At 41.9% G+C, this 24,944-nt stretch overlaps 1 protein-coding gene across 11 annotated transcripts in view; it reads right to left on the minus strand.

Annotated features, from left to right (window-relative positions):
• The window catches only part of LOC121278899 (vacuolar protein sorting-associated protein 13B-like), a 1,102,197-nt gene that overhangs the window by 984,127 nt on the left and 93,126 nt on the right, over nucleotides 1–24,944 (minus strand). For all 11 annotated transcript variants that reach the window (XR_005943292.1, XM_041189400.1, XM_041189399.1 and 8 more), the window contains exons 5-6: nucleotides 23,102–23,269; nucleotides 12,394–12,575 (exon numbers count right to left, since the gene is read on the minus strand). Coding sequence is in view for 10 of the 11 variants with exons in the window: in XM_041189400.1 (XP_041045334.1) it covers nucleotides 12,394–12,575; nucleotides 23,102–23,269 (350 nt within the window). In the remaining variant the exon portion in view is untranslated. The remainder of the gene's footprint in view (nucleotides 1–12,393; nucleotides 12,576–23,101; nucleotides 23,270–24,944) is intronic.

Consider the following 24,944-nt stretch of genomic DNA (forward strand, 5'->3'; position numbering starts at 1 on the left):
TGCTTCACATTCTAAAACTCCAGCTGTTTGCGTATTTAGAATTTCAAACCTAGCTTCCCTTTTGGACACTCAAAAGCTCCAGACTAGCTGTCTCTAATTCAATTAAATCCCCCACACACACATCCAACAGAGAAACTAATCCAAACCCCACTATTAACCTACCTTTAAAATAAATCACAATAATATTAAGAAAATTATTATATTTTCATGACACTCTCGCTATTTGAAATTGAGCTGTTTTCTGAATTCAAATTATTTTAACTCAACCATTATTCAGCACTTCATGTTTCTACCTGAAGACCATCAAAGGAATAGCTGATGTGACATGGAGATAACAAACATTTTACATATCCCTGTATTCTTCTTCATTTTTTAAAAGCTATTTTCCGCTACAGAAATGGAATTACTTCTTACTAAAGGGCTGAGTTTACAGCTGCCTGCATTCAGCTGAGGAAGAAGGAAGCAAATGCAATAATTGGAGATAAAAGCAAAATACTGCGGAAGAAGGGTCATACAGACTCAAAATGTTAACTTTGTTTTTCTCTCTCCAGAGATGCTGTCAGACATCCTGAGTTTTTTCCAGCATTTTCTGTTTTTGTTGCAGTAATTGTAGATTAAAGAAATGGAAGGAAAAAAACATGCACTCCTATTGTATCTTTCACAACCACCGTATATCCCAGAGTGCTTTATAGCAAATGAAGCACTTTTAGTCACTGTTGTAATGTAGTTAACAAGGCAGCCAGCTTGCACACTGCAAGCTCCCACAAATAATAATGCAATAATGACCAGATAATCTGTTTTACTGATGTTGATTGAGGGATAAATATTGGCCAGAACACCAGTGATAACATCGCTGCTCTACTTCAAAACAGTACCATTGCATCTTTTACATCCTCCTGAGAGGGCAGATGCAGCCCCGGTTTAACATCTCATCCAAAAGACTATGTCTCAACCAGTGCAGCACACCTCCTGTACTGCATGGAGTGTTGGCCTTAATTTTTGTGTTAAGGTCATGGAGTTGGACTTGAACCCAAAATCTTCTGACTCAGAGGTGAGTGTGCTACCAACTGAAGTTAGATGTAATTTTGTTCAAAGCAGCCTCCCGTTTCACAAAGAAAAATTCTACACTTTCTTCAGTCTTCTGAAAATCCCGAAACTGACTTCCCACAGCAAAGCCCAATCCAGCGACCCCTTTCCCTGGCCATGCCAAGGTAAATCTTCCAGTGTCTTTAATCTCTACAGGTCCCATCTCTTCAACCAGAGAATGAGCTCCCACCAGCATCCTGCCTGGTGGCTAACAGAGAACAGCCCTTTCCCCTGCTATTAGTAGCAACTGCTTTTTCCCTGTCTCTGTCTCTGGGACACTCTCTCTCTCTCTCTGTCCAGGATATCATAATCAGTAAGTCTGCACAAAGCAAAGCCAGCTGCTCCTTTCTATGTGTCCAGGTTTGAAAGTTAGTACTCGAGTTTCAATAGGTATTGCTCTGGGCCTCTGGACCCTCAGCAACCAGGTCACATAAGCTTATCACCAGGCAGAATTAGTAGAAGATCACATGTCCTCTCCACCACTACATTTTATCTTGAACTAAAGGAAACAGTTTGAAATATCACCATCTTATAAAACCTCCCACTCATAACACCTTTATCTAATTGCATTTTTTAATTAAGTTATTTCTCGGCCTGTCTTCCAAAAGCTAAGCAGTCTTACTGAAGCCATCAGAGTGAAAGATAAGAGTTCCAAGTAATGTTACCAACAATCTAGTTTATAGAGATTAATATTCAGGGCCTGTACAGCAAATTCAGTTTACGGTGCAATCCTGCGCAACCTGTTTGCTATTTTCTATCGTACACGGAGGAAATCCAATATATATTAAGCCTATGATGACTATAAACCTACAGTAGGTCTTGGCTTCCATTTAATGTCAAATATGTATGGTAATATATATCCAAGCTTAATCCAATAAAGTATTAGTTCTACTGTGATCTTCCTTGACTTCAGAGGACATGATTAGATCTCAAGACTACATCATACAGCTGATATTCAGTTAAATCTTCTGTTCAACCCTCGACCTTGCTAGGAGCTACCTAGAATTGAGCAAGTAAGGCACATATGCTAGGTCAAATGCTAGGTCAAGAGGAGGGCTCACCTACAAATGGTCTGAGACAGTGAACCAATGAAAAATATGCAGAGGGAAGACCCAAGACTTAACAGGCATTTCCAATGTAGTACAGAAACACATTTCTTCAATGTCAACATGGAAACAAAACAATGATTTATTGCACCAATGTGCTGACATGCCACTGGAATTAATTGTTGCATATAAGTTAATTCAAAGCTGGCAACATGTTACAAAGCAGTAATTCAATCAAGCAGTTCTGATGATGTCGAACTGCGAGAATGAAGCTTGAGCAACTTATAAGAGTCAGCAGAACCCCATAATGAACTACAGCCTTAAACTAAATTGCAGCTACCATTAAAATTGATGCAATTTTTTTTTTACACCAAATTGTTCAAACTGATCTGTAAGCCAAGGATTATAGATCAGAAAAACATGCGTCGGTATACAACTTCCATACCGGATTTCGGGGAACAACGTCTTTTTTTTTCTTTCCTAAAGTGCTGCTTTGCAGCATCCTTTCTATTATACTAAAGATGTTCACTACCATAAAAAAAATTGCAGTGTACATGATGGGGCAATAAACAGGGTATTAATGTAGAATCTGAAGTACTTGACATTGCTTAACTGTAACTTTGCATCACATCGAATTTACTAAACAACAATCCATTCAGTCCAACTGCTCTACGCCAACTGATGTGCTCCACACGAGACATCCCCCAACTACTTTATCCAACCCTTTCTGCATTTCTTACTATTCCTATCCCCCTCATGTACTTACCTAGCTTCTCCTTAAATGCACCAAAACTATTCACCTCAAATCCTCCATGTGACAGCGAGTACCACCTTCTCACCAGTCTCTGCGTAACTGATGTGTTACAGCAGCTGGCTATCAGGAAAAACCTTAAAGCATTTCCAAATATATGCAATATTCTACACAGAAAAGTGACAAAAGTAAATATCCAGGCAGGTCGACTGCATCATTGGCATCAGTAATTAACCGGTCACTCGCACTGGTGAAGACAGTGATGAAGTATCACTGCAGGTATGAGATATTCTCTTTTCTTTAAATTAGAAATTAAACTTCTGCTGATACTAAATTCCCATTTACAATTTGTTTACCATCAACTTGCCTTGTCTAAAATTTCAGGGTATTTCAAGAGCGAAGGCAACATAATGCAAAAGAAGAAAATGTTTTACAAGGAACATTGTAAAAGTCCATGTTTGCTTTGACGGACTCGTTCACTTATGAAATATTACCTAATTAAAAGACAATTTAATTCCACTCCACCAATTCCAATCTTCCATTCACCTGCATTTGAGCAATCAAACTTATCAAATAGAATAAAAGCAAAATACTGTGGATGCTAGAAATCTGAAACAAAAACTAAAATACCTGGAAAAGCTCAGCAGGTCTGACAGCATCTGCAAAGAGGAACACAGTTAACGGTTCAAGTCCGTATGACTCTTCATCAGAACTGAAGGAATATAGAAATGAGGTGAAATATAAGCTGGTTGAGGGCCAGTGATAGGTGGAGGCAAAGGAAAGATTGCCAAAGATGTCATAGACAAAAGGACAAAGGGGTGTTAACGGTGGTGATATTAGCTAAGAGATGTGCTAAAGGTGACATTAAGGATAGAAAGCAGGACGAGCAAGGTACAGATGGCCCTAGTGGGGCCGGGGTGGGTGGAAGGAATCAAAATAGGCTAAAAGGTGGAGATGAAACAATGGATGGGATTACATTTAAAAATAATGGAAATAGGTGGGAAAAGAAAAAGATATTTAAAAAATATAAATTATTGGAAAAAGGGGGATCAGAAAGGGGGTGGGGATGGAGGAGAGAGTTCATGATCTAAAGTTGTTGAACTCAATGTTAAGTCTGGAAGGCCGCAAAGTGCCTAGTCGGAAGATGAGGTGCTGTTCCTCTAGTTTACGTTCACTGGAACAATGCAGCAGGCCAAGGACGGACGTGTGGGCATGAGAGCAGGGTGGTGTGTTGAAATGGCAAGTAACAGGGAGGTCTGGGTTATGCTTGCGGACAGACTGAAGATGTTCCACAAAGCAGTAACCCAGTCTGCGTTTGGTCTCTCCAATGTAGAGGAAACCGCATTGAGAGCAGCGAATGCAGTAGACTAAATTGATGGAAGTGCAAGTGAAATGCTGCTTCACTTGAAAGGAGTATTTGGGCCCTTGGACAGTGAGGAGGTGGGTAGTAAAATGTCAGGTGTTGCACCTCTACTGTTGCATGGGAAGGTGCCGTGAGAGGGGGTTGAGGTGTAGGGGGTGATGGAGGAGTGGACCAGGGTGTCCCGGAGAGAACGATCCCTGCGAAAAGCCGCCGGGGTGGAGTGAAGGGAAGATGTGTTTGGTGGTGGCATCATGCTGGAGTTGGCGGAAATGGCGGAGGATGATCCTTTGAACACGGAGGCTGGTGGGGTGATAAGTGAGGACAAGTGAGAACCTGTCATGGTTCTGGGAGGGAGAGGAAGGTATGAGAGCGGATGGGTGGGAGATGGGCCAGACACGGTTAAGGGCCCTGTCAACCACCACGGGTGGAAATCCTCGGTTAAGGAAGAAGGGAGACATGTCAGAGGAACTGTTTTGGAAAGTGGCATCATCAGAACAAATGTGGAGGAGGCGAAGGAACTGAGAGAATGGGATGGAGTCCTTACAGGAAGCGGAGTGTGAGGAGCTGTAGTCGAGGTAGCTGTGGGAGTCAGTAGGCTTGGAATGAATATTGGTGGACAGTCTATCAACAGAAATTGAGACTGAGGTCAAGGAAGGGAAGGGAAGTGTCAGAGATGGACCATGTGAAAATCATGGAGGGGTGAAACTGGAAGCAAAATTATCTGGTCCCCTCCGACAACTCTTTCTCGGGTACATCAATGACTGCTTCAGTGCTGCTTCATGCCCTCGTCTGGACCTGGAAAAATTTATTAATTTTGCTTCCAATTTCCACCCCTCCATGATTTTCACATGGTCCATCTCTGACACTTCCCTTCCCTTCTTTGACCTATCTGTCTCAATTTCTGGTGACAGACTGTCCACCAATATTCATTCCAAGCCTACCGACTCCCACAGCTACCTCGATTACAGCTCCTCACACCCCGCTTCCTGTAAGGACTCCATCTCATTCTCTCAGTTCCTTCACCTCCATCGCATCTGTTCTGATGATGCCACTTTCCAAAACAGTTCCTCTGATATGTCTTCCTTCTTCCTTAACCGAGGTATTCCAACCACGGTCATTGACAGGGCCCTTAACTGTGTCCGGCCCATCTCCCACGCATCCGCCCTCATACCTTCCTCTCCCTCCCAGAACCATGATAGGTTCCCCCTTGTCCTAACTTATCACCCCACCAGCGTCCGTGTTCAAAGGATCATCCTCCGCCATTTCCGCCAACTCTAGTGTGATGCCACCACCAAACACATCTTCCCTTCACCACACCCCGGCGGCTTTCCGCAGGGACCGTTCCCTCCGGGACACCCTGGTTTACTCCTACAAGACCCCCTACACCTCAACCCCCTCCCAAGGCACCTTGCCATGCAACCGTAGAAGGTGCAACACCTGCCCCTTTACTTCCCCCCTCCTCACCGTCCAAGGGCCCAAACACTCCTTTCAAGTGAAGCAGCATTTCACTTGCATTTCCCTCAATTTAGTCTGCTGCATTCGCTGCTCTCAATGCTGTCTCCTCTACATTGAGGAGACCAAACGCAAACTGGGTGACCGCTTTGCAGAATACCTTCGGTCTGTCCACAAGCATGACCCAGACCTCCCCGACACTTGCCATTTCAACACACCACCCTGCTCTCATGCCCACATGTCCGTCCGTGGCCTGCTGCAATGTTCCAGTAAAGCTCAACGCAAACTAGAGGAACAGCACCTCATCTTCCGAATAGGCACTTTGCGGCCTTCCAGACTTAACATTGAGTTCAACAACTTCAGATCATGAACTCTCTCCTCCATCCTCACCCCCTTTCTGATCCCCCCTTTTCCAATAATTTATATTTTTAAAATATATTTTTCTTTTCCCACCTATTTTCCATTATGTTTAAATGTATTTCCATCCACTGTTTCATCTCCACCTTTTAGCCTATTTTGATCCCTTCCACCGACCCCAGCCCCACTAGGGCTATCTGTTACTTGCTCGTCCTGCTTTCTACCCTTAATGTCACCATTAGCACATATCTTAGCTAATATCACCACCGTTAACACCCCTTTGTCCTTTTGTCTATGACATCTTTGGCAATCTCTGCTTTGCCTCCACCTATCACTGGCCCTCTATCCAGCTCCACCTGTCCAACCCCCTCAACTAGCTTATATTTCACCTCATTTCTATATTCCCTCAGTTCTGAGTCATACGGACTCGAAACATTAACTGTATTCCTCTTCGCAGATGCTGTTAAACCTGCTGAGTTTTTCCAGGTATTTTTGTTTTTGTTATCAAATAGAATTCCTGGGATCTTATCATACCAGATTCACATAATCAGCTAACTAATTTCAAATCTAAGATACAGGAAAGAAGAACATCAACAGGATTTAGGTAAGGTGTTTCTGAAGACTGAACCCAATCCATTGAAACAAAACTTACAGAAACTCAAAAAGGCCTGTTCTGTACATCTCAACAAAATACAGGCAAATTTCTTCAACAAGGCAGCTCATCCTTCAATCATTCTATCAATGCACAATTGTCAATTGAAAGAGTGGTGCAAGTTAATCATTTCACAGAACATTTCAGGATTACCCTCCCACCTTAATTCCCTTCCTTAACAGACATAATTGTTTAGACATAGTCTTGCAGCCAAAAGTCTCTAAATGCTGCTCTGTAATGGTGACTAAAAAAAAGTCGCTTTTGTCATGTGACTTTCTTGCATATCTCCACTAAGTGAGCTTGCTGCCACAAAGGAAAACTATTCTAATCAAGTAATCTAATGAGGTATTGACTTTATGCAAGTGGTTGGAAAATATATTTTTTTGCTTTAGGACTGACATCAATGTATTTTTCCCCACTGTGTTACACGTTACACAGAAGGATGTTATATTTGGACACAGCGTTGTGAAATTTTGTGTAAACAGGTGATAAAACAAATGCTGAACTGTTTTCTAATAGCTACTGTTCCCTCAATGTACATCAAACACAAGTGTATAGATAAGATATATATTTGATGATGTGACCTACTCCATTTCCCATTCTGGAATCGGATACAATTCAACCCCGTAAATATCAGCTTTGTGCAACTAAAGAAGAAATTAATTTGGGTGTTCCAATCCAGTTACTTATGAGTGTAAATGCATCACAATACTATCAACCAGCAGAGCCACCAGTTATTAATCACTGGAGAAAGTAAATTCCTCCTCATCTCTGTCTTAAATAGAGACCCCTTATTTTGAAACAGTGTCCCCAAGTTCTAGATTCTCCCACAAATTCTCTCAACATCTGCTCTGTCAAGTCCACTCAGGATCTTGTATGTTTCATTCCTTTAAACTCCAATAGGCCCAAGCTACTCAACCTTTGCTCGTAAGACAACCCCTTCATGCCAGAAAACAACCTAGTGAACCTTCTCTGATTCCTCCAATGCAAGCATCAGTGAGAAATTTTGCTTGTTGGAGGTTAGTTCTTCATGGTTGTAGGGGGAGATGGTAGCATAGAGGTAATGTCGCTAGACTAGTAATTCAGAGACCCAGGCTAAATTCTGGAGGCATGACTTCAAGTAACACCATGGCAGCTGGTGGAATTTGAATTCAGTTAATAAATCTGGAATATAAAGCTACTTTCAGTAATGGCAACCATGAAACCATCATCAATCATTGTTAAAAACCCATCTGGTTCACTAATGTCCTTCAGGGAAGGAAATCTGCTATCATTACCTGGTCTGGCCTAGATGTGGCTCCAGATCCACTGCAATATGATTGACTCTTAACTGCCCTTTGAAATGACCCAGCAAGGTCAGTTCAAGGGCAATTAGGGATGGGCAACAAATGCTGGCCTTGCCCACGACACCCACATCCCATGAAAGAGTAAAGAAAAAGTTCAAAGCTATGATAAACTTTAGGATCAACAAAATTTTGAAAAAGTAAAATGATCTTTAATTTGCATTCATCACTGCTGACCAAAATCACATGGATCGATCATTTCATAAGGTTAATAGCGAGTAACCTCAGGTCCTAACAAGATCACTTCTATTAATATTAATCAGGAGTTCTGGCCATTGACGTCATTTACTGAAACTTAAATGAAAAAAAGTTTTCTCTTCATGAAACAGTTGAATCAGGATTACATAAACCTAACTTGGTTAAATGGCTTTTCTGATCACTAGAACATCTGTGCATGATGTATTTGATCTTTGAGCGTGAGACCAAGATTTTGTCCCTTGAGATTTCACATCAGGCAGAAAAACAGAACTCAAATCCAGAGAACAGTGTATCCCCTGAGGAGCCGAAAAAAATCTTAGGACAGAAAATTTGCCTTGATGGGCGGGTGGGCCCCACTGCCAGAGCGGCGGGCGGGCAGCCAATCTCTGCCACCAAAACAGGCACCACTGCCATTTTAAGTGGGCAGGCCAATTAACGCCAGCACAGTGGGGCTGCGCCATGGGAAGCGTCATGCGCTTCCTGTGCGGGGGGGGAAAATTCCCCAACTATCAGAGTGTGCTCTTTCGTGCATGCACACGAAAGAGCACACATCTCCCTGAGGCTCAGTGCCTCAGGGAGAGTGCTGACAGTGTTTGAAACTTTAAAAATAAAAAAATTAACATGTCCCCCTCATGTGACAATGTCACACGAGATAGGACATGTTAATAAATATCACAAAAACTTTATTAAACTTCTTTAAAACAGACATGAAACCTCATCCTGCCGGTGGAAGAGGTATCATGTTTTTCAGCAGCCCGCTGGGGCTCTTGGCCTGCCCGCCAGCCTTAAGGTTGGACGGACAGGGCCTTTAATTAGTTTAACTACCCTGTCAATGGCCTCAATTGGCCATTGACAGTCAGCAGACGGACAGATGATTTCACTGTCCGCCCGCCTTCCTGAATATTTAAATGGGCAGCCCCCAGCTCACCAACAGAAAAATTCTGCCCTTAGTCTTTTTCATAACGACCAAAACCAACCCCTCCCCCACCTTCCTACAATCTCCTCCCCCTCCCACACCTTCATCCACAGGACCTGGGGTTCATAACACTTTGGATTTATGAAGAGGGAATTCTGATGAACAATTGCAGTTAGTAATTCCCTGCCATGAAAATACATTCTTCCTTCAAAATCTGAATTTCTACAATACTCTAATCAGATTGATCCCTCTGAAGCATTCACGGATATTCCCAATTCATTACTAAGTTCTACAACTAGTCAGTGATTAGTGACATGTAACGATGAATGTCTATCATTAACACTGCAAAAAACTAGAAGATAGTTTTGAAATGCCCTGATTTATCCCAAGCAACATTCCCATATGATTGTTGCCTTGACTGGGTGTTTAAAAACTACTTTGGGATGTTAATGGGACAACTGTTCAAATGACCAAAGCTCTGTCATGAAAATATAATAATTTTCATAATATTCAGAATCACAGAATCTTGTAATTTATTGCAAAGGTAGGTTAATAGTAGGGTTTGGATTAGTTTCTCCATGTAGGGGTGTGTGTGTGTGGGGGGGTTTTAATTGAATTACAGACAGCTGGTCTGGGTGCTTTGATATATCGGAAGGGATACTAGGTTTGAAATGCCAAATATGTAAACGTGGCTGAAGTTTTAGAATGTGAGGTGTGAAGAACATTTGCATATTTAGAAAAATCAGAGTTAGAATTTCAAAGAAATGGTACGGTGTTACACCTAGCCATAAGAGGCTAAGCCAAACTGTGTTGATTTTTCCCAAAGGTTACTGATCATATGAGGACTGTGAAATATTTATATTATGGAAAAAGTAATGTTGCAAAGACATATTGGAACAATGGGATTTACATTAAAAAGGGAGAAACATGTATAAAGGAGATGAGATTAGGTGTAAGGAAGAAGTCATTACAAGATCCAACAAGTGTGAAAAGCCTCCAGCCTCCATGTACCAAGCTAAGAGAATTCATTTTTAATATCACTGTCCAGGGTATTGTGTGCTTTGCCTGGGTCTGTTGAAATCTATGTTGTTTTACTGTTGCCTTAATGGAGGTGTAACTGGGAGCTGGATTAATTAGGAGATTTAGGAGTTATCACAGTAGTAATTTGTAGACCTAAGTATGTGCTTAAAATCATTTATTTTATTAAGAAATGTTTAATTAATTTTGTAAAAAAAATCTAAGACTCAGTGGACTTATTGCTACTGAATCCAAGGCACGCATCTTGAAGTAAAAATACAAATTGCAAAACAGCTGTGGCAGCTTTTTCAAGTTTCCCAAATTTGAGCAGCTCAGCATTTACCATCCGCTGTGCCATTACATTTTTTATATGTCAAATATAAAACTTCTTTGGATAAATTTCAGAAGCCATACAGCCAAGCAGAGGTATTGGGATTTGGATTGCCCTACAATTTGAAGATATCTGTACTTATTCTCTAGTAAATATCATGAATTTTCATCCTAACACCTTCACTTGTCTTTTCAAATCAATGATTTTTGTTGCAAGCATGTTCTGAAATCGGGTGGATTTGCAGCATCCATTTCAGTCACTTCTTCCAGAATGATGTTTTCCATTTGAAAGATTGGTCTCTAAAGGACTGACTAGTTTACCATACTTGCAAAAGACTTGCCTATTCCCCAGTTATTTTTCCCTGGATCTTTAATATCCGAAGATCACATGAAAATGTTCATCTCCTGACTAAACCAAACTTTTCAACTAACTAGATCATTGTAATTTTATGTAATACTTCAGCTACAGTACGCTACCTCATTTTGGCTCAGTGTGGTAGCACTCATAGCTTGCGTCAGAAGGTTGTGAATTCAAGCCACATTCCAGGTTTTGAGAACATAGCCGATTGCTGTCATGTTGTACTGAGGAAGCGTAGAATTGCTGGAAGTGCTGTCTTTCAGATGAGACATTCAGGAGGATGTAAAAGATCCCACAGCACTGTGCAAAAGCAGGAGGAAGTTCTCATAGTATCCTGACCAATATCTAGCAGTCAACCACCAAAAGAAACTGCTCATTTATCCAATTTTCTGTTTATGGGAACTGTCTTGCACACTTGTTGCTGGCACAATGTGATGCACCAACATGAATCACTGAGTGAAAAGGTATTGAACAAATAAATCTATCACTGACTCCCTATTATCTGCCTTATCTGGGGAGGCATCAAGCAGTATCTTGGAGTTGCTTCCTCACATTTAAGAAAGAAAATCATAACATATAGGAAAAATAGCTCCAGTGCTAACAGCTTGTCTTGTGCAACTTGTGCCAGCAACTTCAAACACTAGTGAAAACTTGGGAGTGGGGTGGCCATTGCTATTCAGCCTGGATCAAAAGAAAATAAAATGAACATAAGTTTTCAAGAAATAAATACATTTCAGGAGGTCTGGAGTTCTGTCCAGAGCTGTACTCAAAGTACATTTATTTACACATTTAAAGTAGATCATTTCCAATAGAAACATAGAAAATAGAAGTAGGAGTGGGTCATTCAGCCCTGTGAGCCTGCTCTGCCATTCAATATGATCACGGCTGATTCTCTATCTCAACGCCATACTCGTGCTCTTTCCCCATATCCTTTGACGCCTTTAGAGTCTAGAAATCTATCTATTTCCTTCTTAAATTAAAATTTCCTTCCTAGTGCTTAATACTAGGTTGATCTCTGCACACTGAAGTCACAAACTACTTATATACAAACAACTGTCTTATCCTCCCTGGTCCTAAAAACATATCAAAATGTTTTGCCAAAAACCAGAGCATTCGATCAGGGAATTTATAAAATTGTTGGCTTTAATTAGTGAGCAAACAAGCCAGTCCTCAGTAGACTTTCTTCTTCCACCAAAAACATGGTGTCTGATTTTTAAGAAGATTTGTAAATGCAACAAGTCTGTATGTTTATTTATATATAAAGAATACAACCAGTTTTGGAGAAATTGTTAAAAATGGCATTATGTAAGCTGCAAGTTGTAAAATCATATTTTTGAAAATGAATGTCTCACGAACACAAATTTGAAGAACTGTCATGAAATACATAATTTGTACTTGAAAATTTTACAGCTCACTCATTAGTACCTATTTAAATTCTTCGGCAATCACATTTCAATAGTGAATTAGTCCACCCTACTAAAAAAGTTGTTGCCCTAAGGATACAAATTACTCTTAGGTCCATACCTTGATAATTGATGGAATTTTAGAGTTGAGGTTGTCATAAGTAAAGTGCAAACGGGTGCAGAAGGAGCATTTGTAGAGCAACGGGTCCTGGTAAAACTCGATCTTTCCACTTGCATTTCTCTTATCCAGGCAAACAGTGCAATCAGAAAAGTTGATAACCTTCCTCAAAACCAGTTCTGGAGCTGGAGAGCGTGCAATAGATTGAAATTATTATAAAAATATGGAAGACAGCATCATTGTACAATTATCCAAAACATAAAGATTTATATTTGAAGTTACTCACGTCAGCATTTGTAATGGGAAAACTCAGTAGAAACATGTTAAGATTTTGCCGCAATTTATTGATGCCTTATTTTTCCCCCTGATATTTTTCACAAGCAAAGTACAATATTAAACACAATTATTTTTAAAAATCAAAATGTTTTGCAATAGCTGTAAAATTAACCCACAGCAATGTCTGGCATCGTAACAGTTTAATTAAGGTTCTTCTTTGTGATTTCAACATCTGCTAAAAGCAATAGTGGGAGAGAAATTATAAGGGAGGGTGGGGAAGTCATCAATACAGAGACAAAAGATAGAAAGGAACAGAGAAACAAAATTAGAGGAGTGAAAGAAAGTGAGAAAGAAAGCAGGAGAATAAAAAATACAGCAATATAGTCCCAACAACTAATTTCAAAACACCATGCAGAGATTTCCTGGAAGTTAAAAAATCTAGTACTGCCAGACATGGGAGAACCTTAACACAAAAGCAAAACATTGCAGATGCTGGCAATCTGAAATAACAATAGAAAATGTTGGAAATACTCCAGGTCTGGCAACATCAAAGAAAAGGGAGACAGAGCTGATGTTTCAGGTCAATGATCTTTTATCATAACTAGAAGAACCTCACTTCCATCCAATGCTGTTAGGCATGTGCAACCCTTCCCCCACCCTTCTTCTATCAGTGCTGACAGACAAAGGCTTGGACCACCCTTCAGCATTATTTAAGCTTAGGACTAACCCATGATCCCCAGGTAAAACGAAATCCCATTCACCTCACCAATATTGCTAGTTGGGGTAGGTGACAACCACACCCTTTAGCCAAAGGCCATTGGAAAGCATGGAGTTGGAAAGTCAAAGCCTAACAGTGGGCGCCTCTTTACCCTGGGTGCAGAACACATTTGAGGTCACTAATACACTTTTCCACCAAAAACTGTTTCAAGACATTCTGGCAGCATCCAAGATCAAAGCACTGGCACTTAGACTAGGTGATAGTCAGGACCTGGGATCAAAAAGATGTGCTTTGGTTACAGATTACGAATTTCAACAACTAATCTATGGGAAACAATATCAACACCCGCAGGAAAAAGCAATTTGTAGATCTAATCAATCAGAACTCCATGGACAAAAACAGAATTACCTGGAAAAACTCAGCAGGTCTGGCAGCATCGGCGGAGAAGAAAAGAGTTGACATTTCGAGTCCTCATGACCCTTCAGCAGAACTGGGTGAATCCAAGGAGAGGGGTGAAATATAAGCTGGTTTAAGGTGGGGTGGGGTGGGGGGGGAAGGGTTGGGGGCGGGGGGGGTGGTGGTTGGGTGGGGAGAGAGAAGTGGAGGGGGGTTGTGGTTGTAGGGACAAGCAAGCAGTGATAGCAGCAGATAATCAAAAGATGTCACAGACAAAAGAACAAAAGAACACAGAGGTGTTGATGTTGGTGATATTATCTAAACGGATGTGCTAATTAAGAATGGATGGTAGGGCACTCAAGGTATAGCTCTAGTGGGGGTGGGGGGGGCATAAATGATTTAAAAATAATGGAACTAGGTGGGAAAAGAAAAATCTACATAAATTATTGGAAAAAACAAAAGGAAGGGGGAAGAAACAGAAAGGGAGTGGGGATGGAGGAGGGAGTTCAAGACCTAAAGTTGTTGAATTCAATATTCAGTCCGGAAGGCTGTAAAGTGCCTGGTTGGAAGATGAAGTGCTGTTCCTCCAGTTTGCGTTGGGCTTCATTGGAACAATGCAGCAAGCCAAGGACAGACATGTGGGCAAGAGAGCAGGGTGGAGTTTTAAAATGGCAAGCAACAGGGAGGTTTGGGTCATTCTTGCTGACCTGCGGTCTTGTGACCCTGTCGCTTGCCATTTTAACACTCCACCCTGCTCTCTTGCCCACATGTCTGTCCTTGGCTTGCTGCATTGTTCCAGTGAAGCCCAACGCAAACTGGAGGAACAGCACCACATCTTCTGACTAGGCACTTTACAGCCTTCCGGACTGAATATTGAATTCAACAACTTTAGGTCTTGAACTCCCTCCTCCATCCCCACTCCCTTTCTGTTTCTTCCCCCTTCCTTTTGTTTTTTCCAATAATTTATATAGATTTTTCTTTTCCCACCTATTTCCATTATTTTTAAATATTTTATGCCCCCCACCCCCACTAGAGCTATACCTTGAGTGCCCTACCATCCATTCTTAATTAGCACATTCGTTTAGATAATATCACCAACTTCAACACCTGTGTTCTTTTGTCTGTGACATCTTTTGATTATCTGCTCCTATCACTGCTTGCTTGTCCCTACAACCACACCCCCCCCCACTTCTCTCTCTCTCCATCCGCACCCCCCCCCCCCCCCCCACCCCCCCCACCCACCCCACCACCACCACCACCACCACCACCACCATCACCTTAAACCAGCTTATATTTCACCCCTCTCCTTGGATTCACCTAGTTCTGTTGAAGTGTCATGAGGACTCAAAACATCAACTCTTTTCTTCTCCGCTGATGCTGCCAGACCTGCTGAGTTTTTCCAGGTAATTCTGTTTTTGTTTTGGATTTCCAGCATCCGCAGTTTTTTGTTTTTATATTTTTAGAACTCCATGGAGAACAATACACAATCCGTCAGTAAGCTAAGCAATGATCCAATGGTCATCAAAGTAATAACTGCTGCCTAACAATATCCCTGCAAAGTACTGAAACATGGAGGAAATAGGTTGACCTCTGGTAGAATGAAAATATTCTAAGTGACCTTCAAGGTGCAAAAATGAAACTCTAGAATTGTAAGCTAGTCACAGTAATGAAACTATCAATTGTCGTAATAACTCATCCGGTTCACTAATGCCCTTGAGCGAAGGACATCTGCCTCCCTTACCCGGTATGGCCCATATGTGACTCCAGACCCATAGCTATGTGGTTGACGCTTAACTCTCAAGAACAATTAGGGATGGGCAACAAATGCTGACCTTGCCAGTGACACCACACATCCCATGAAAGAATATATAGTGCTTGGACTGCAGCCATTCAAAAAGATGATTCATCACCATTTTCTCAGGACAACTAGGCATGGGCAATAAATGCCGACATTAGTGGGTGCATCCTGGGAATGAATGTTTTAAAAAACTATTTAAGATATATGCATTAATCATAGTATAAGTGGAGGGATTTGCTTTCAAAAGTCAATTGTGTTTATTTTAAATTGTTAAATTAAAAAGGGAAAGAACAGTCGCTAGGTTTGTCCGTGTCTCCCGATCTCTTATTGCCTCTCACTGTTACACAGGTATCAGTCATTAGAATATATTCGCCATCAACATAAGAAGAATGATGATTAGAGGCTTTATAGTTCACAATTTCTTTCATAAAAGTAACCACAAACTAGAATTACAACAGCATGATATTAACTTTGTTACACAATTCATCTTGAAACAACTGGGCAAAACTGCTCAAGTATTGGCCCAGAATTTGCTGAATAAATTACAATGTGTGAATGATTCTAAGTGTGAAAACCAGCCAGCAAGTTATGGAAAGGAAGAAATACCCATTCATTATGCATTGTCATAAGTTGCCAAACGATTTCTGTCGCTTTACCCTTAGTTTCCTGAAACTACCATCTAGCCCTTAACTTCCCTGTGATTTTAATGAAGTTGCTGCATTAATCAACCATCAAACATGTCACAAAAAGTCAAGACTGGTAATTAATAGCTAAAGGTCCCTTTTAACAACATGAGCCAGGAGTATTAGGGTGGCAAGGGTTCCTGTCCCGCCATCCAAAGAATCTCACTGCCTGCCCTGCAGCCATTTCACATGCCAATGAGCATTAATGGTCTGCAGGCTGGACTTCTGCCCCTCACTCAGGTGGAATCTGATTGGCCGGCAGTTCTCTAGTCCCTGCAGTGCCAGGAGCTGCAGGAGACAGGACTTGGACTGCATGCCGTCCCTGGAACCTAAGTCCTGGGTTTCCAGAAAAAATTAAGTTTTGGGGGTCTCAGAGAAGAGAGGGTAGGGGAGGCCTTGGGGATGGGGGGGGGCGGTGGTGGACAGTGGAGGATTGGGGTATCGGTGGAGAGGCTGGAGTGGAGGGAGGGAGGTCCAGCGGTTACCAAACCTTAAGAAGGAGGGGGGTGGTGCCCAAAGTTAAAGGGGGGCATCTAATTGAGGTGCCCCCCCGCCCACTTCACACCCAAGGACTAAACCCAAATATTACCAGGCTTCCCCCCACTACCTGGGAACTCCTCCCACCAGCCTAAAAATTGAGGCTGGGGTGGGGGGGAAAACAGCTTTTAAGTGGTCAATAATTGACCAATTGATGGCAGCTTTGTCCGCTGGACAGCATGCTGTGCTCTCTGCTCGGGCATTCTCCTAACCCACACTCACACTCTTAGCCATTGGTCCAAACCTGAATGATGACACTGCAAGGGGCTGTGAACGCATCCACCAGCAACTGCTCCATGCCCAACTTTCACAAGGAGATTGTACAACATGCGCAGTCATCCAATTATTCTGCAGTCCACTAAAACGCTCATTAGTTTGCAGTCTGTGCCCAAGGGTTGAAAAGCTCTGGAGCATTTGGTAACATTGTCAGGGCTCTGCGTTGCTTGAGTGGGCAGATAAGCTAGAGGCCCGACTCCAAGCATGTCAATGTGGCTGCATCTAAACTGTCTCAGCTGCGGAGGAATGGCCACTTTATACACAGTTTCCTTAAAGCGTGGTCGCTTTCCCCCGCCTCGCTCCCCCACCCGCATGTGCTTGTGTACGACCATCAACCCAAGTGCAGCCCTTGAGCACCCCCGTACCCCCCACCCCACCCCACCAGAAGCAGACAACGGCGTGAAACCGATTTCTGACCTTCCTGCCACATTGCCACTCATGCCCGCTGCCAACAGAAGCAGATGATTCCGTCCTAGTTCATGCTGATCCTCAGGCATTTCTCAATCCTGAAATCTCATTGGTTAAAGGGGCACTCTGTTACTTGCCCTCTTCACTCAGGTCTTAGATGCCCTTTGCTCCTCCAGTAGCAGTGCGCACTTCCAGCAAATTTGTGGGCAAAATATTTTAAAAACTACATGTGCACAAACAAATTTAATTGATGGGGAACACCAAGAGATGGACACTCCAGCAAACTGGAGTTCCTTCCAAATCTGTGACCGTTACCACCTAGAAAGACAAGGACAGCAGATAGATGGGAACACCACCACCTTCAAGTTTCCCTCCAAGCCACACACCATCCTGACCTGGAAATATATCACTGTTCCTTCACTGTCACTGGGACAAAATCCTAAAACTCCCTTCCTAACAGAACAGTGGGTGTACCTACACTACATGGACTGCAGCGGTTCAACAAGGCAGCTCACCACCACCTTCTCAAGGACCATCAGGAATGGACAATAAACGCTGGCCTAGCCAGTGATGCCCACATCGCATGAAAAAAGAATTAAAGGAAATTTAGGCTAATATATTCCAAAACTTATGTTGGCTAGTTGGTACCACTGCATTTAGGATATTGGAGAGTTTGCACATGCCTGAGTGACACAATCTGCATTCTCTTAAACATAGTTACAACTATTAAGACCCAGCACAGGTTCTTGCAAGAAGTTGAAGCCTTCAAGTAAAAAATTTTAATGGAAGTACTCAAAGACACAAAAGACAATTTAACGAGTAAGCATAGTTGAGGAGGCACAAAAAATGTAATTTGTCGCATTAATTTTAAAGATCATATGTTGGCTATTCAAAATTTCAGTTGTGTACAAAAGAAATGATCAAAATACTTTACCCAGCAAGCGTTTTGACTGATATGTCCCTTTTTCAAAAAATTCAATTTATACCACAAAACATGTGGAGATTTACTTAAGCAAAATCAACCTTCTTCACAGATACAAGTGCATTTGTACGATGCCAGCTTTATCTGAAAGTAAATAGGGGCTAATGTTGTTTCAGGGAATTAACAGGGATTAACACCACAAAGCAGGTCTTCCAAATAAAGTACACTGCTGATTCCTAATTCAGAAGATATCTCAAGAACAAAAACAGACCATTTTGGAAACGTTCAGCATGTCAGGCAGCAACTGGAGAGAAAGGACAAATGCTGACATTTCAGGCATAACCCTTCATCAGGAACCACTGGACTCAAAATGATTGAACAATTGTTAGAGAACATGGGCTATATTTCACTTACTGCAAGTATTCTGTAAACTGCAAAATCAATGTAAGGAAAGAAGTGTAACAACGAGCTTTATGCATTTTCTCAGATCATGATTAAGACTGGGTTAACTAAAGAATTGACTCTACAGCTTTCAAAACAATGAGCATGCTTCAAAAAAGCATGAAATTGTTCGTGATAATGAAGGAAAAACCTCATCCAACTGGCATGCACACTTCTGAAAGCAGCATGAACTACTTACTGTTTATACCACTGTAAAGCATAGAAGAAGTAAAATTCACAAGTAGCAGTATTTAGCATAAAAGATCGGCATCCTATTTTAAAAGTAAATTTACTCACCAATACAGTTTCTCAAGCCTGCATACCATGGGGCTTGATTCTCCATTAAGAATACCTCTCCATTCATACCAGCATTTACTGTACAACTTGCTTAATAGCAATACAAAATTTCCAGTAACAGCAGCCAAACTGGCGTCAGTTTAGGTTTCAGTGTTGGCTGTCAGACCACCTGAATGAAGGGTGATCTTACTGAAACATACAAGATTCTGAGGGGGCTTTACAGGGTAGATGTTGAGAAGATGTTTCCACTAGGGGAAATCTCAAACTAGGGGACATAGTTACAGAATAAGGGAACACTCTCATTTAAAACTGAGATGCAAAGGAATTTCTTCTCTCACAGGATATGAATGTCTGGAATTCTCTACCCCAGAGAGTTGTGGAGGCTAGATCACTGAAAGTATTTAAAGAGGAGGTAAATAGATGTTTGAAATATCGGGGAGTTGAGGGCTATGAGGAGCTGGAATGAAAGAGGAGTTGAGGCCTGGGGCAGGTCAGCCTTGATTTTATTGAATGGCGGGGCAAGCTTGAGGGACCGAATGGCCTATACCTGCTCCTATTTCCTAAGTTTACGATGCAATGCCTACTATACCACTTTGATATCAAACCCGTGGTATAGCTGCAAGTGGTGTGAACCAAATTTTTAATACTTCAATTTAAATTTAAGCTATTCTGACAATACAATGGATCGTGGTCAAGTTTTTAATAAAGGAAAAAATACCTGCATTTATATGCCATTTTTCATGACTTCAGGACATCCCAAAGCGCTTCACAGCCCATTACTTAATTTTGAATTAGTCACAATTGTAATGGAGTATAATGTGGCAGCCAATGCACATGCAGCAGGAGCTCAAAAGGCAATGCAATAAATGGTCAAATAAACTGATTTAGCAAGTTGGTTCATCCTGTCCAAGAGGCCTACCAGCTACTCCCTTGATTCTATTCCCAGCAAACTGCTGAACACCCAACTATCCTTCCAGGCCTCCATGTTAGCTGATATGGTTAACAGTTCCCTGTTCTCAGGTCCTGCTTTCCCTTCCCCTTCAAATCTGTTATCAGCCCTTCCTCAAAAAACCCCTCCTTGTACTCTTCTGTCCTTGTAAACTACCGCCTGATCTCTAATCTCCCTTTCTACTCCATGGTACTTGTACACATTCTCATCACCCAAATCCATGCCCATCTTTCCCACAACTCCATGCCTGAATCCCTCCAATTAGGTTTCCACCCCACCACTTTGCTGAAATGGCCCATAAAATCACAAATTACATCCAAGGTGACTGTGACCATAGTAAACTATCCCTCCTTATCTGTTTGCAGTCTTTGATTGTTTGACTACACCATCCTCCTCCAACAGCTCTCCCCTATCAACCAGCTGAGTTGGGCTGCCCTCGCCTGGTTTCAATCTTATCTATTCAGTCTTAGCCAGAGATCACCTGCAATGGCTTCTCTTCCCACTCTTGCTCTGTTATCTCTCAAGTCCCTCAAGGATATATCCTTGACCCCTTCCTAATTCTCATCTACATGTTGCTCCTCTGCAACATCTCTCAAATACACAATGTTAGGTTCCACATGTACGCTGATGACACTCTGCTCTGGCTCACCACCACCTCTCTCGATCCACCACTATCTCTAAATTGTCAGGCTGCATGTCCGACATCCAGTACTGAATGAGCAGAAATTTCTTCCAACTAAATATTGGGAAGACTGAAGCCATTGACTTTGGCCCTCACCACAACTCCCTTCCCGCTCTCTAGTAACTTTCTGAAGCTAAAGCAGACTGTTCCCAACCTTGGCATTTTATCTGCCCTCAAGGTGAGCTTCATCCACATATCCATTCCACCACGAAGACCTACTACTTGCACTTCCGTAACATCTGCCCCTGCCTCAGCTCAGCTGCTCCAGCTGCCTTTCTTACCTCCAACTTGACTAATCTAATGCTCTTCTGGCAGGCCTCCCATCCTACATAAACTTGATCTCACCCAAAACTCTACTGTCTTTATTCCAACTCACACCAAGAGTGTTTATCCTGAAACCCTACAATCACAGAATTAAATTGTCTTGCCTGGCAATGCCTCAATTTTTGATGGCCCGCCCCTCCCCATCTCTGTAACCTACTCCAACCCAACAACCCTCCAAGATCTCTGTGCTCATCCAATTCTGCCCTCTGGCGCATCACTGATTTTAACAGTGCCACCATTGGCAACAGTGCCTTCAGTGCCAAACTCTCGAATTCCCTCCCTAAACCGCAGCGCTTCTCCCTCCTCCTTTGAGGTGCTCCTTAAAACCTAATTCTTTGAGCAAGCTATGGGTCTCACCTTCCAATATCTTCTTGGTGTCAAATTGGGTCTGATAACACTCCTGCAAAGCGCATTAGGAGGGGTTTTTTTAAATCGATAACTTTTAACAAGAGATCTGAATTCCCAGTGACCAACTAAAAGGGTCACACAAGATTTAAAGTTTTAAAACTTTTACTGTAACAAATGAAATAAAAGCAGCATTGATTAAACACTATTCAGTAGGCAACTAATACTTTAAACTACAGAAAAGATATCTTCCCTTGAACTTTAAACACAACTGAAAATCAAACGCCACAATTATACTTCACTGCCCAGTCGCCAAAGAATTGCAGTTTTTACAGAAACCTGTCCAACATCACTCCCAGCTTCCAATGGGTACATTTCTCCCTGTTTGACCAAGTCATAAGGTCAAGTGATCGTCAAAAAAGCACTTCACTCATTTTCTGAAAAATCCCAAACCAACTACAAGTAGTAAGGCCTATTCCAGTGGGTCTTTCCCCTCCTGGGCATGCCAAGACAAACCTTCCTGATTCCTTTGATTGCCATAGGATGCTTCTCTTTAACCAAAGACCATCTTTCCTCCCGCTTTCTGTTTTTTAAAAAAATTTTCACAGGACATGCGCAACGCTGGCTGGTCCAGCATTTTTATTGCTCATCCCTAATTGCCCTTGAGAAGATGATGGTGAGCCACCTTCTTGAACAACTGCAGTCTATATGGTATAGGTACACCCACAGTGCTGTTTGGAAAGGAATTCCAGGATTGTGATCCAGCGACAGTGAAGGAATGGCGGTATAGTTCCAAGTCAGGATGGTGGCTTGGAAGGGAACTTGAAGGTGGTGGTGTTCCTATGCCACCAAATAAGTTGTCAGGGGAAGGAGGGAGGGGTTGTGTGGAGAGAATCGTCATGGGAAGGGGTGGGGGGGGTGTCCACCGGGCCCAGAGTTGGGTGGCAAAAGCCAGAAAGTCAGCAGCGGGAGCCAGAAGGTCAGCGGTTAGAGGGGGTGGTGTAGGCCCGAGACTGGGGGTAGGGCAGTGGCATAGGGTCAAGGCTGGGAGGCGGGTGGTGGTATAGGCCCAAGACTGGGAAGTGAGGGCAAGGTAACCGCCAGAGAATGCTGCGGCGAGGTTTTGGGGGGTGGTGGTGGGGTGTGGGGGGAGGGTGGAGTACCAGGGATGCCGTGACACGTCTCGTATCCAACATGTTTTCTTCCCAGGGTGGCAATTAATTAATTAATTAAATGAATTAAGAACTTATGGAGATTCTGGTGGTGCTTTCAAGCATGTATAGTGGAAAAGGTTCTTCGGGCTAAATGAAAAAAACATAATAAATTCAGACATTACTTCAGTAATTTCCTTATGTTTTCAATGCAGGTTCAGAGCATATTTGATGCGCTCAAGCACGTACTTGATGCATTCAAACACGCACCATGCCCAAGATGGTAAAACACTGCTGATTGCATGAAAAACTGATTCCAAATGAGAAGATTTGATGTCAAATGATTGTTAATCATTTTTGAGTGCATTTCAACGCAAAACATTATGTCACAATTTTCTGGTTGGGATTTCATTCTCAACTACCCTGCTTTATTAAATGATTTTTGTATACATGCTGCAGTCCCACACTTGCAAAAAACAGAAATGGTAGAAAGATCAATTTCACTCACCTAAGATATCCATGAAAGCTCGATCCCAAAACTCATCCACTGTGTAGCATTCTGCAGTTGTAATGTTGACCGAGAGAACAATGTCATCCTCCACATACTTCAAGATGAGATTGTTCACTACAATGTTTACATTGTTCACAACACGCCTAATCAAGCTTTGTACATAACCTACAGCAGATTAAAAGAGAAAGACATAATTAATGCCACTCAAATCTGTACATCAAGTCTTTGTTACAGAGAGGAATCTATTGTGGCAACTTCAAATCAAATTCATACGTCGGCTCAGAACAAGAATGGTCAACAGAAGCACTGAATAAAGTGGGTTCCAGAGCAGCATCACCACCTTTACAAAAAAAGTTTTCTAGAGCTGATCCTCCCCACCATCTCAGCCTGATCAAAACAATAAAAAGAAATTGTAAAATAGTTCATTGCAGGTAGAAATTACGCTAGCAACCACTAGTTAAACTGGAAGAGGTTTCAAATATACACTACGTCACAGAGCTATTTTTAACATAAAAGCAAAATACTGCGGATGCTGGAAATCTGAAACAAAAAACAAAAATTGCTGGAAAAACTCAGCAGGTCTGACAGCATCTGTGCAGAGTTGGAATCCACGTGGGGTAAGTTGGAGATGGAGACAGTCATTGAGGAAGGAAATATGGCTGTGAAAGCAAATTTTAGTCAACACCTTGTCAAACACCAGGGGGGAAATGGAAAGTAATGAAGGTGAACAGAGCAAAAGATACAAGCGGAAATCCTGTCAGAGAGGAGAGCAGTACTTGGAACTAGGCATTCCTGGAAGAGAAGTGGCAGTGAATTAAACACTAAGATAAAAGCAAAATACTGTGGATGCTGGAAATCTGAAACAAAAACAAAAAATACTGGAAAACCTCAGCAGTTCTGACAGCATCTGTGGAGACCTATTTTTAATATAAGTGGGTTCAGGGGAATGTGGGTATGGCTCTGCACACAAACCTAACTTGCAGATACACCACGCATTTAGGAAGACAAATGCTATGTTGGTCTTCATTGCAAGGGAATTGAAGGTCAAAAGCAAGGAATTGTTGCTGAAATTGTGCAGCGCTTTTGGGAGACCACAACTGAATACTGCATGCAGTTTTGGTCCTCTTACCTAAGAAAATATATTTGCCTTAGAGGGCGTACAACAGAAGTTCATTGAGTTTATTCCTGGGATGAGAGGGTTTCCTATGAGAAGAGATTGAGTAGAATGGGCCTATACTCACAGGACTTCAGAAGAATGAGAGGTGATCTCACTGAAACATAAGATTCTGAGAGGATTTGACAGTATATATGCAAAGAAGCTGTTTCCCTTGGCAGAAGACTCCAGAACTAGGGAGCACATTCTCAGAGTAAGGGGTCAACTATTTCGAAGATGAGGAGAAATTTTTTCACTCAAAGGGCTGTGAATCTTTGGAATTCTCTACCCCAGAGAGTTGTGGATGCTCAGCCATAGAGCATATTCAAAGCTGAGTTTTATTTTTTTTAAGATCCTAACAGAATGAAGGGATAAGGGAAAAGTGAAATTGAAACTGATCATCATCCGTGATCACATTATATGGCAGAACAGGCTTCGAAGGGCCTGATGGCCGACTCCTGATCCTACATCGAGTGTTCTTATATTCATTAAAAACGACAACACAACATAAAATACTTAACGAAAACCAAGAAAAAAGTGAAACAGGAAAGAATAGAAGAAATGGAACAATAACAAAAAAAGGAGGGAAAATGTGAAAGTTCAAGCATTTTAATTTTTTATTTTTTTCTAAATTTAGCAAACTATCTTTGATTTACTTCCCATTTCACTTCCAACTTTTTATTGGCA

The sequence above is a fragment of the Carcharodon carcharias genome, chromosome 6 (genome assembly GCF_017639515.1).
Source record: "Carcharodon carcharias isolate sCarCar2 chromosome 6, sCarCar2.pri, whole genome shotgun sequence".
NCBI lineage: Eukaryota > Metazoa > Chordata > Chondrichthyes > Lamniformes > Lamnidae > Carcharodon > Carcharodon carcharias.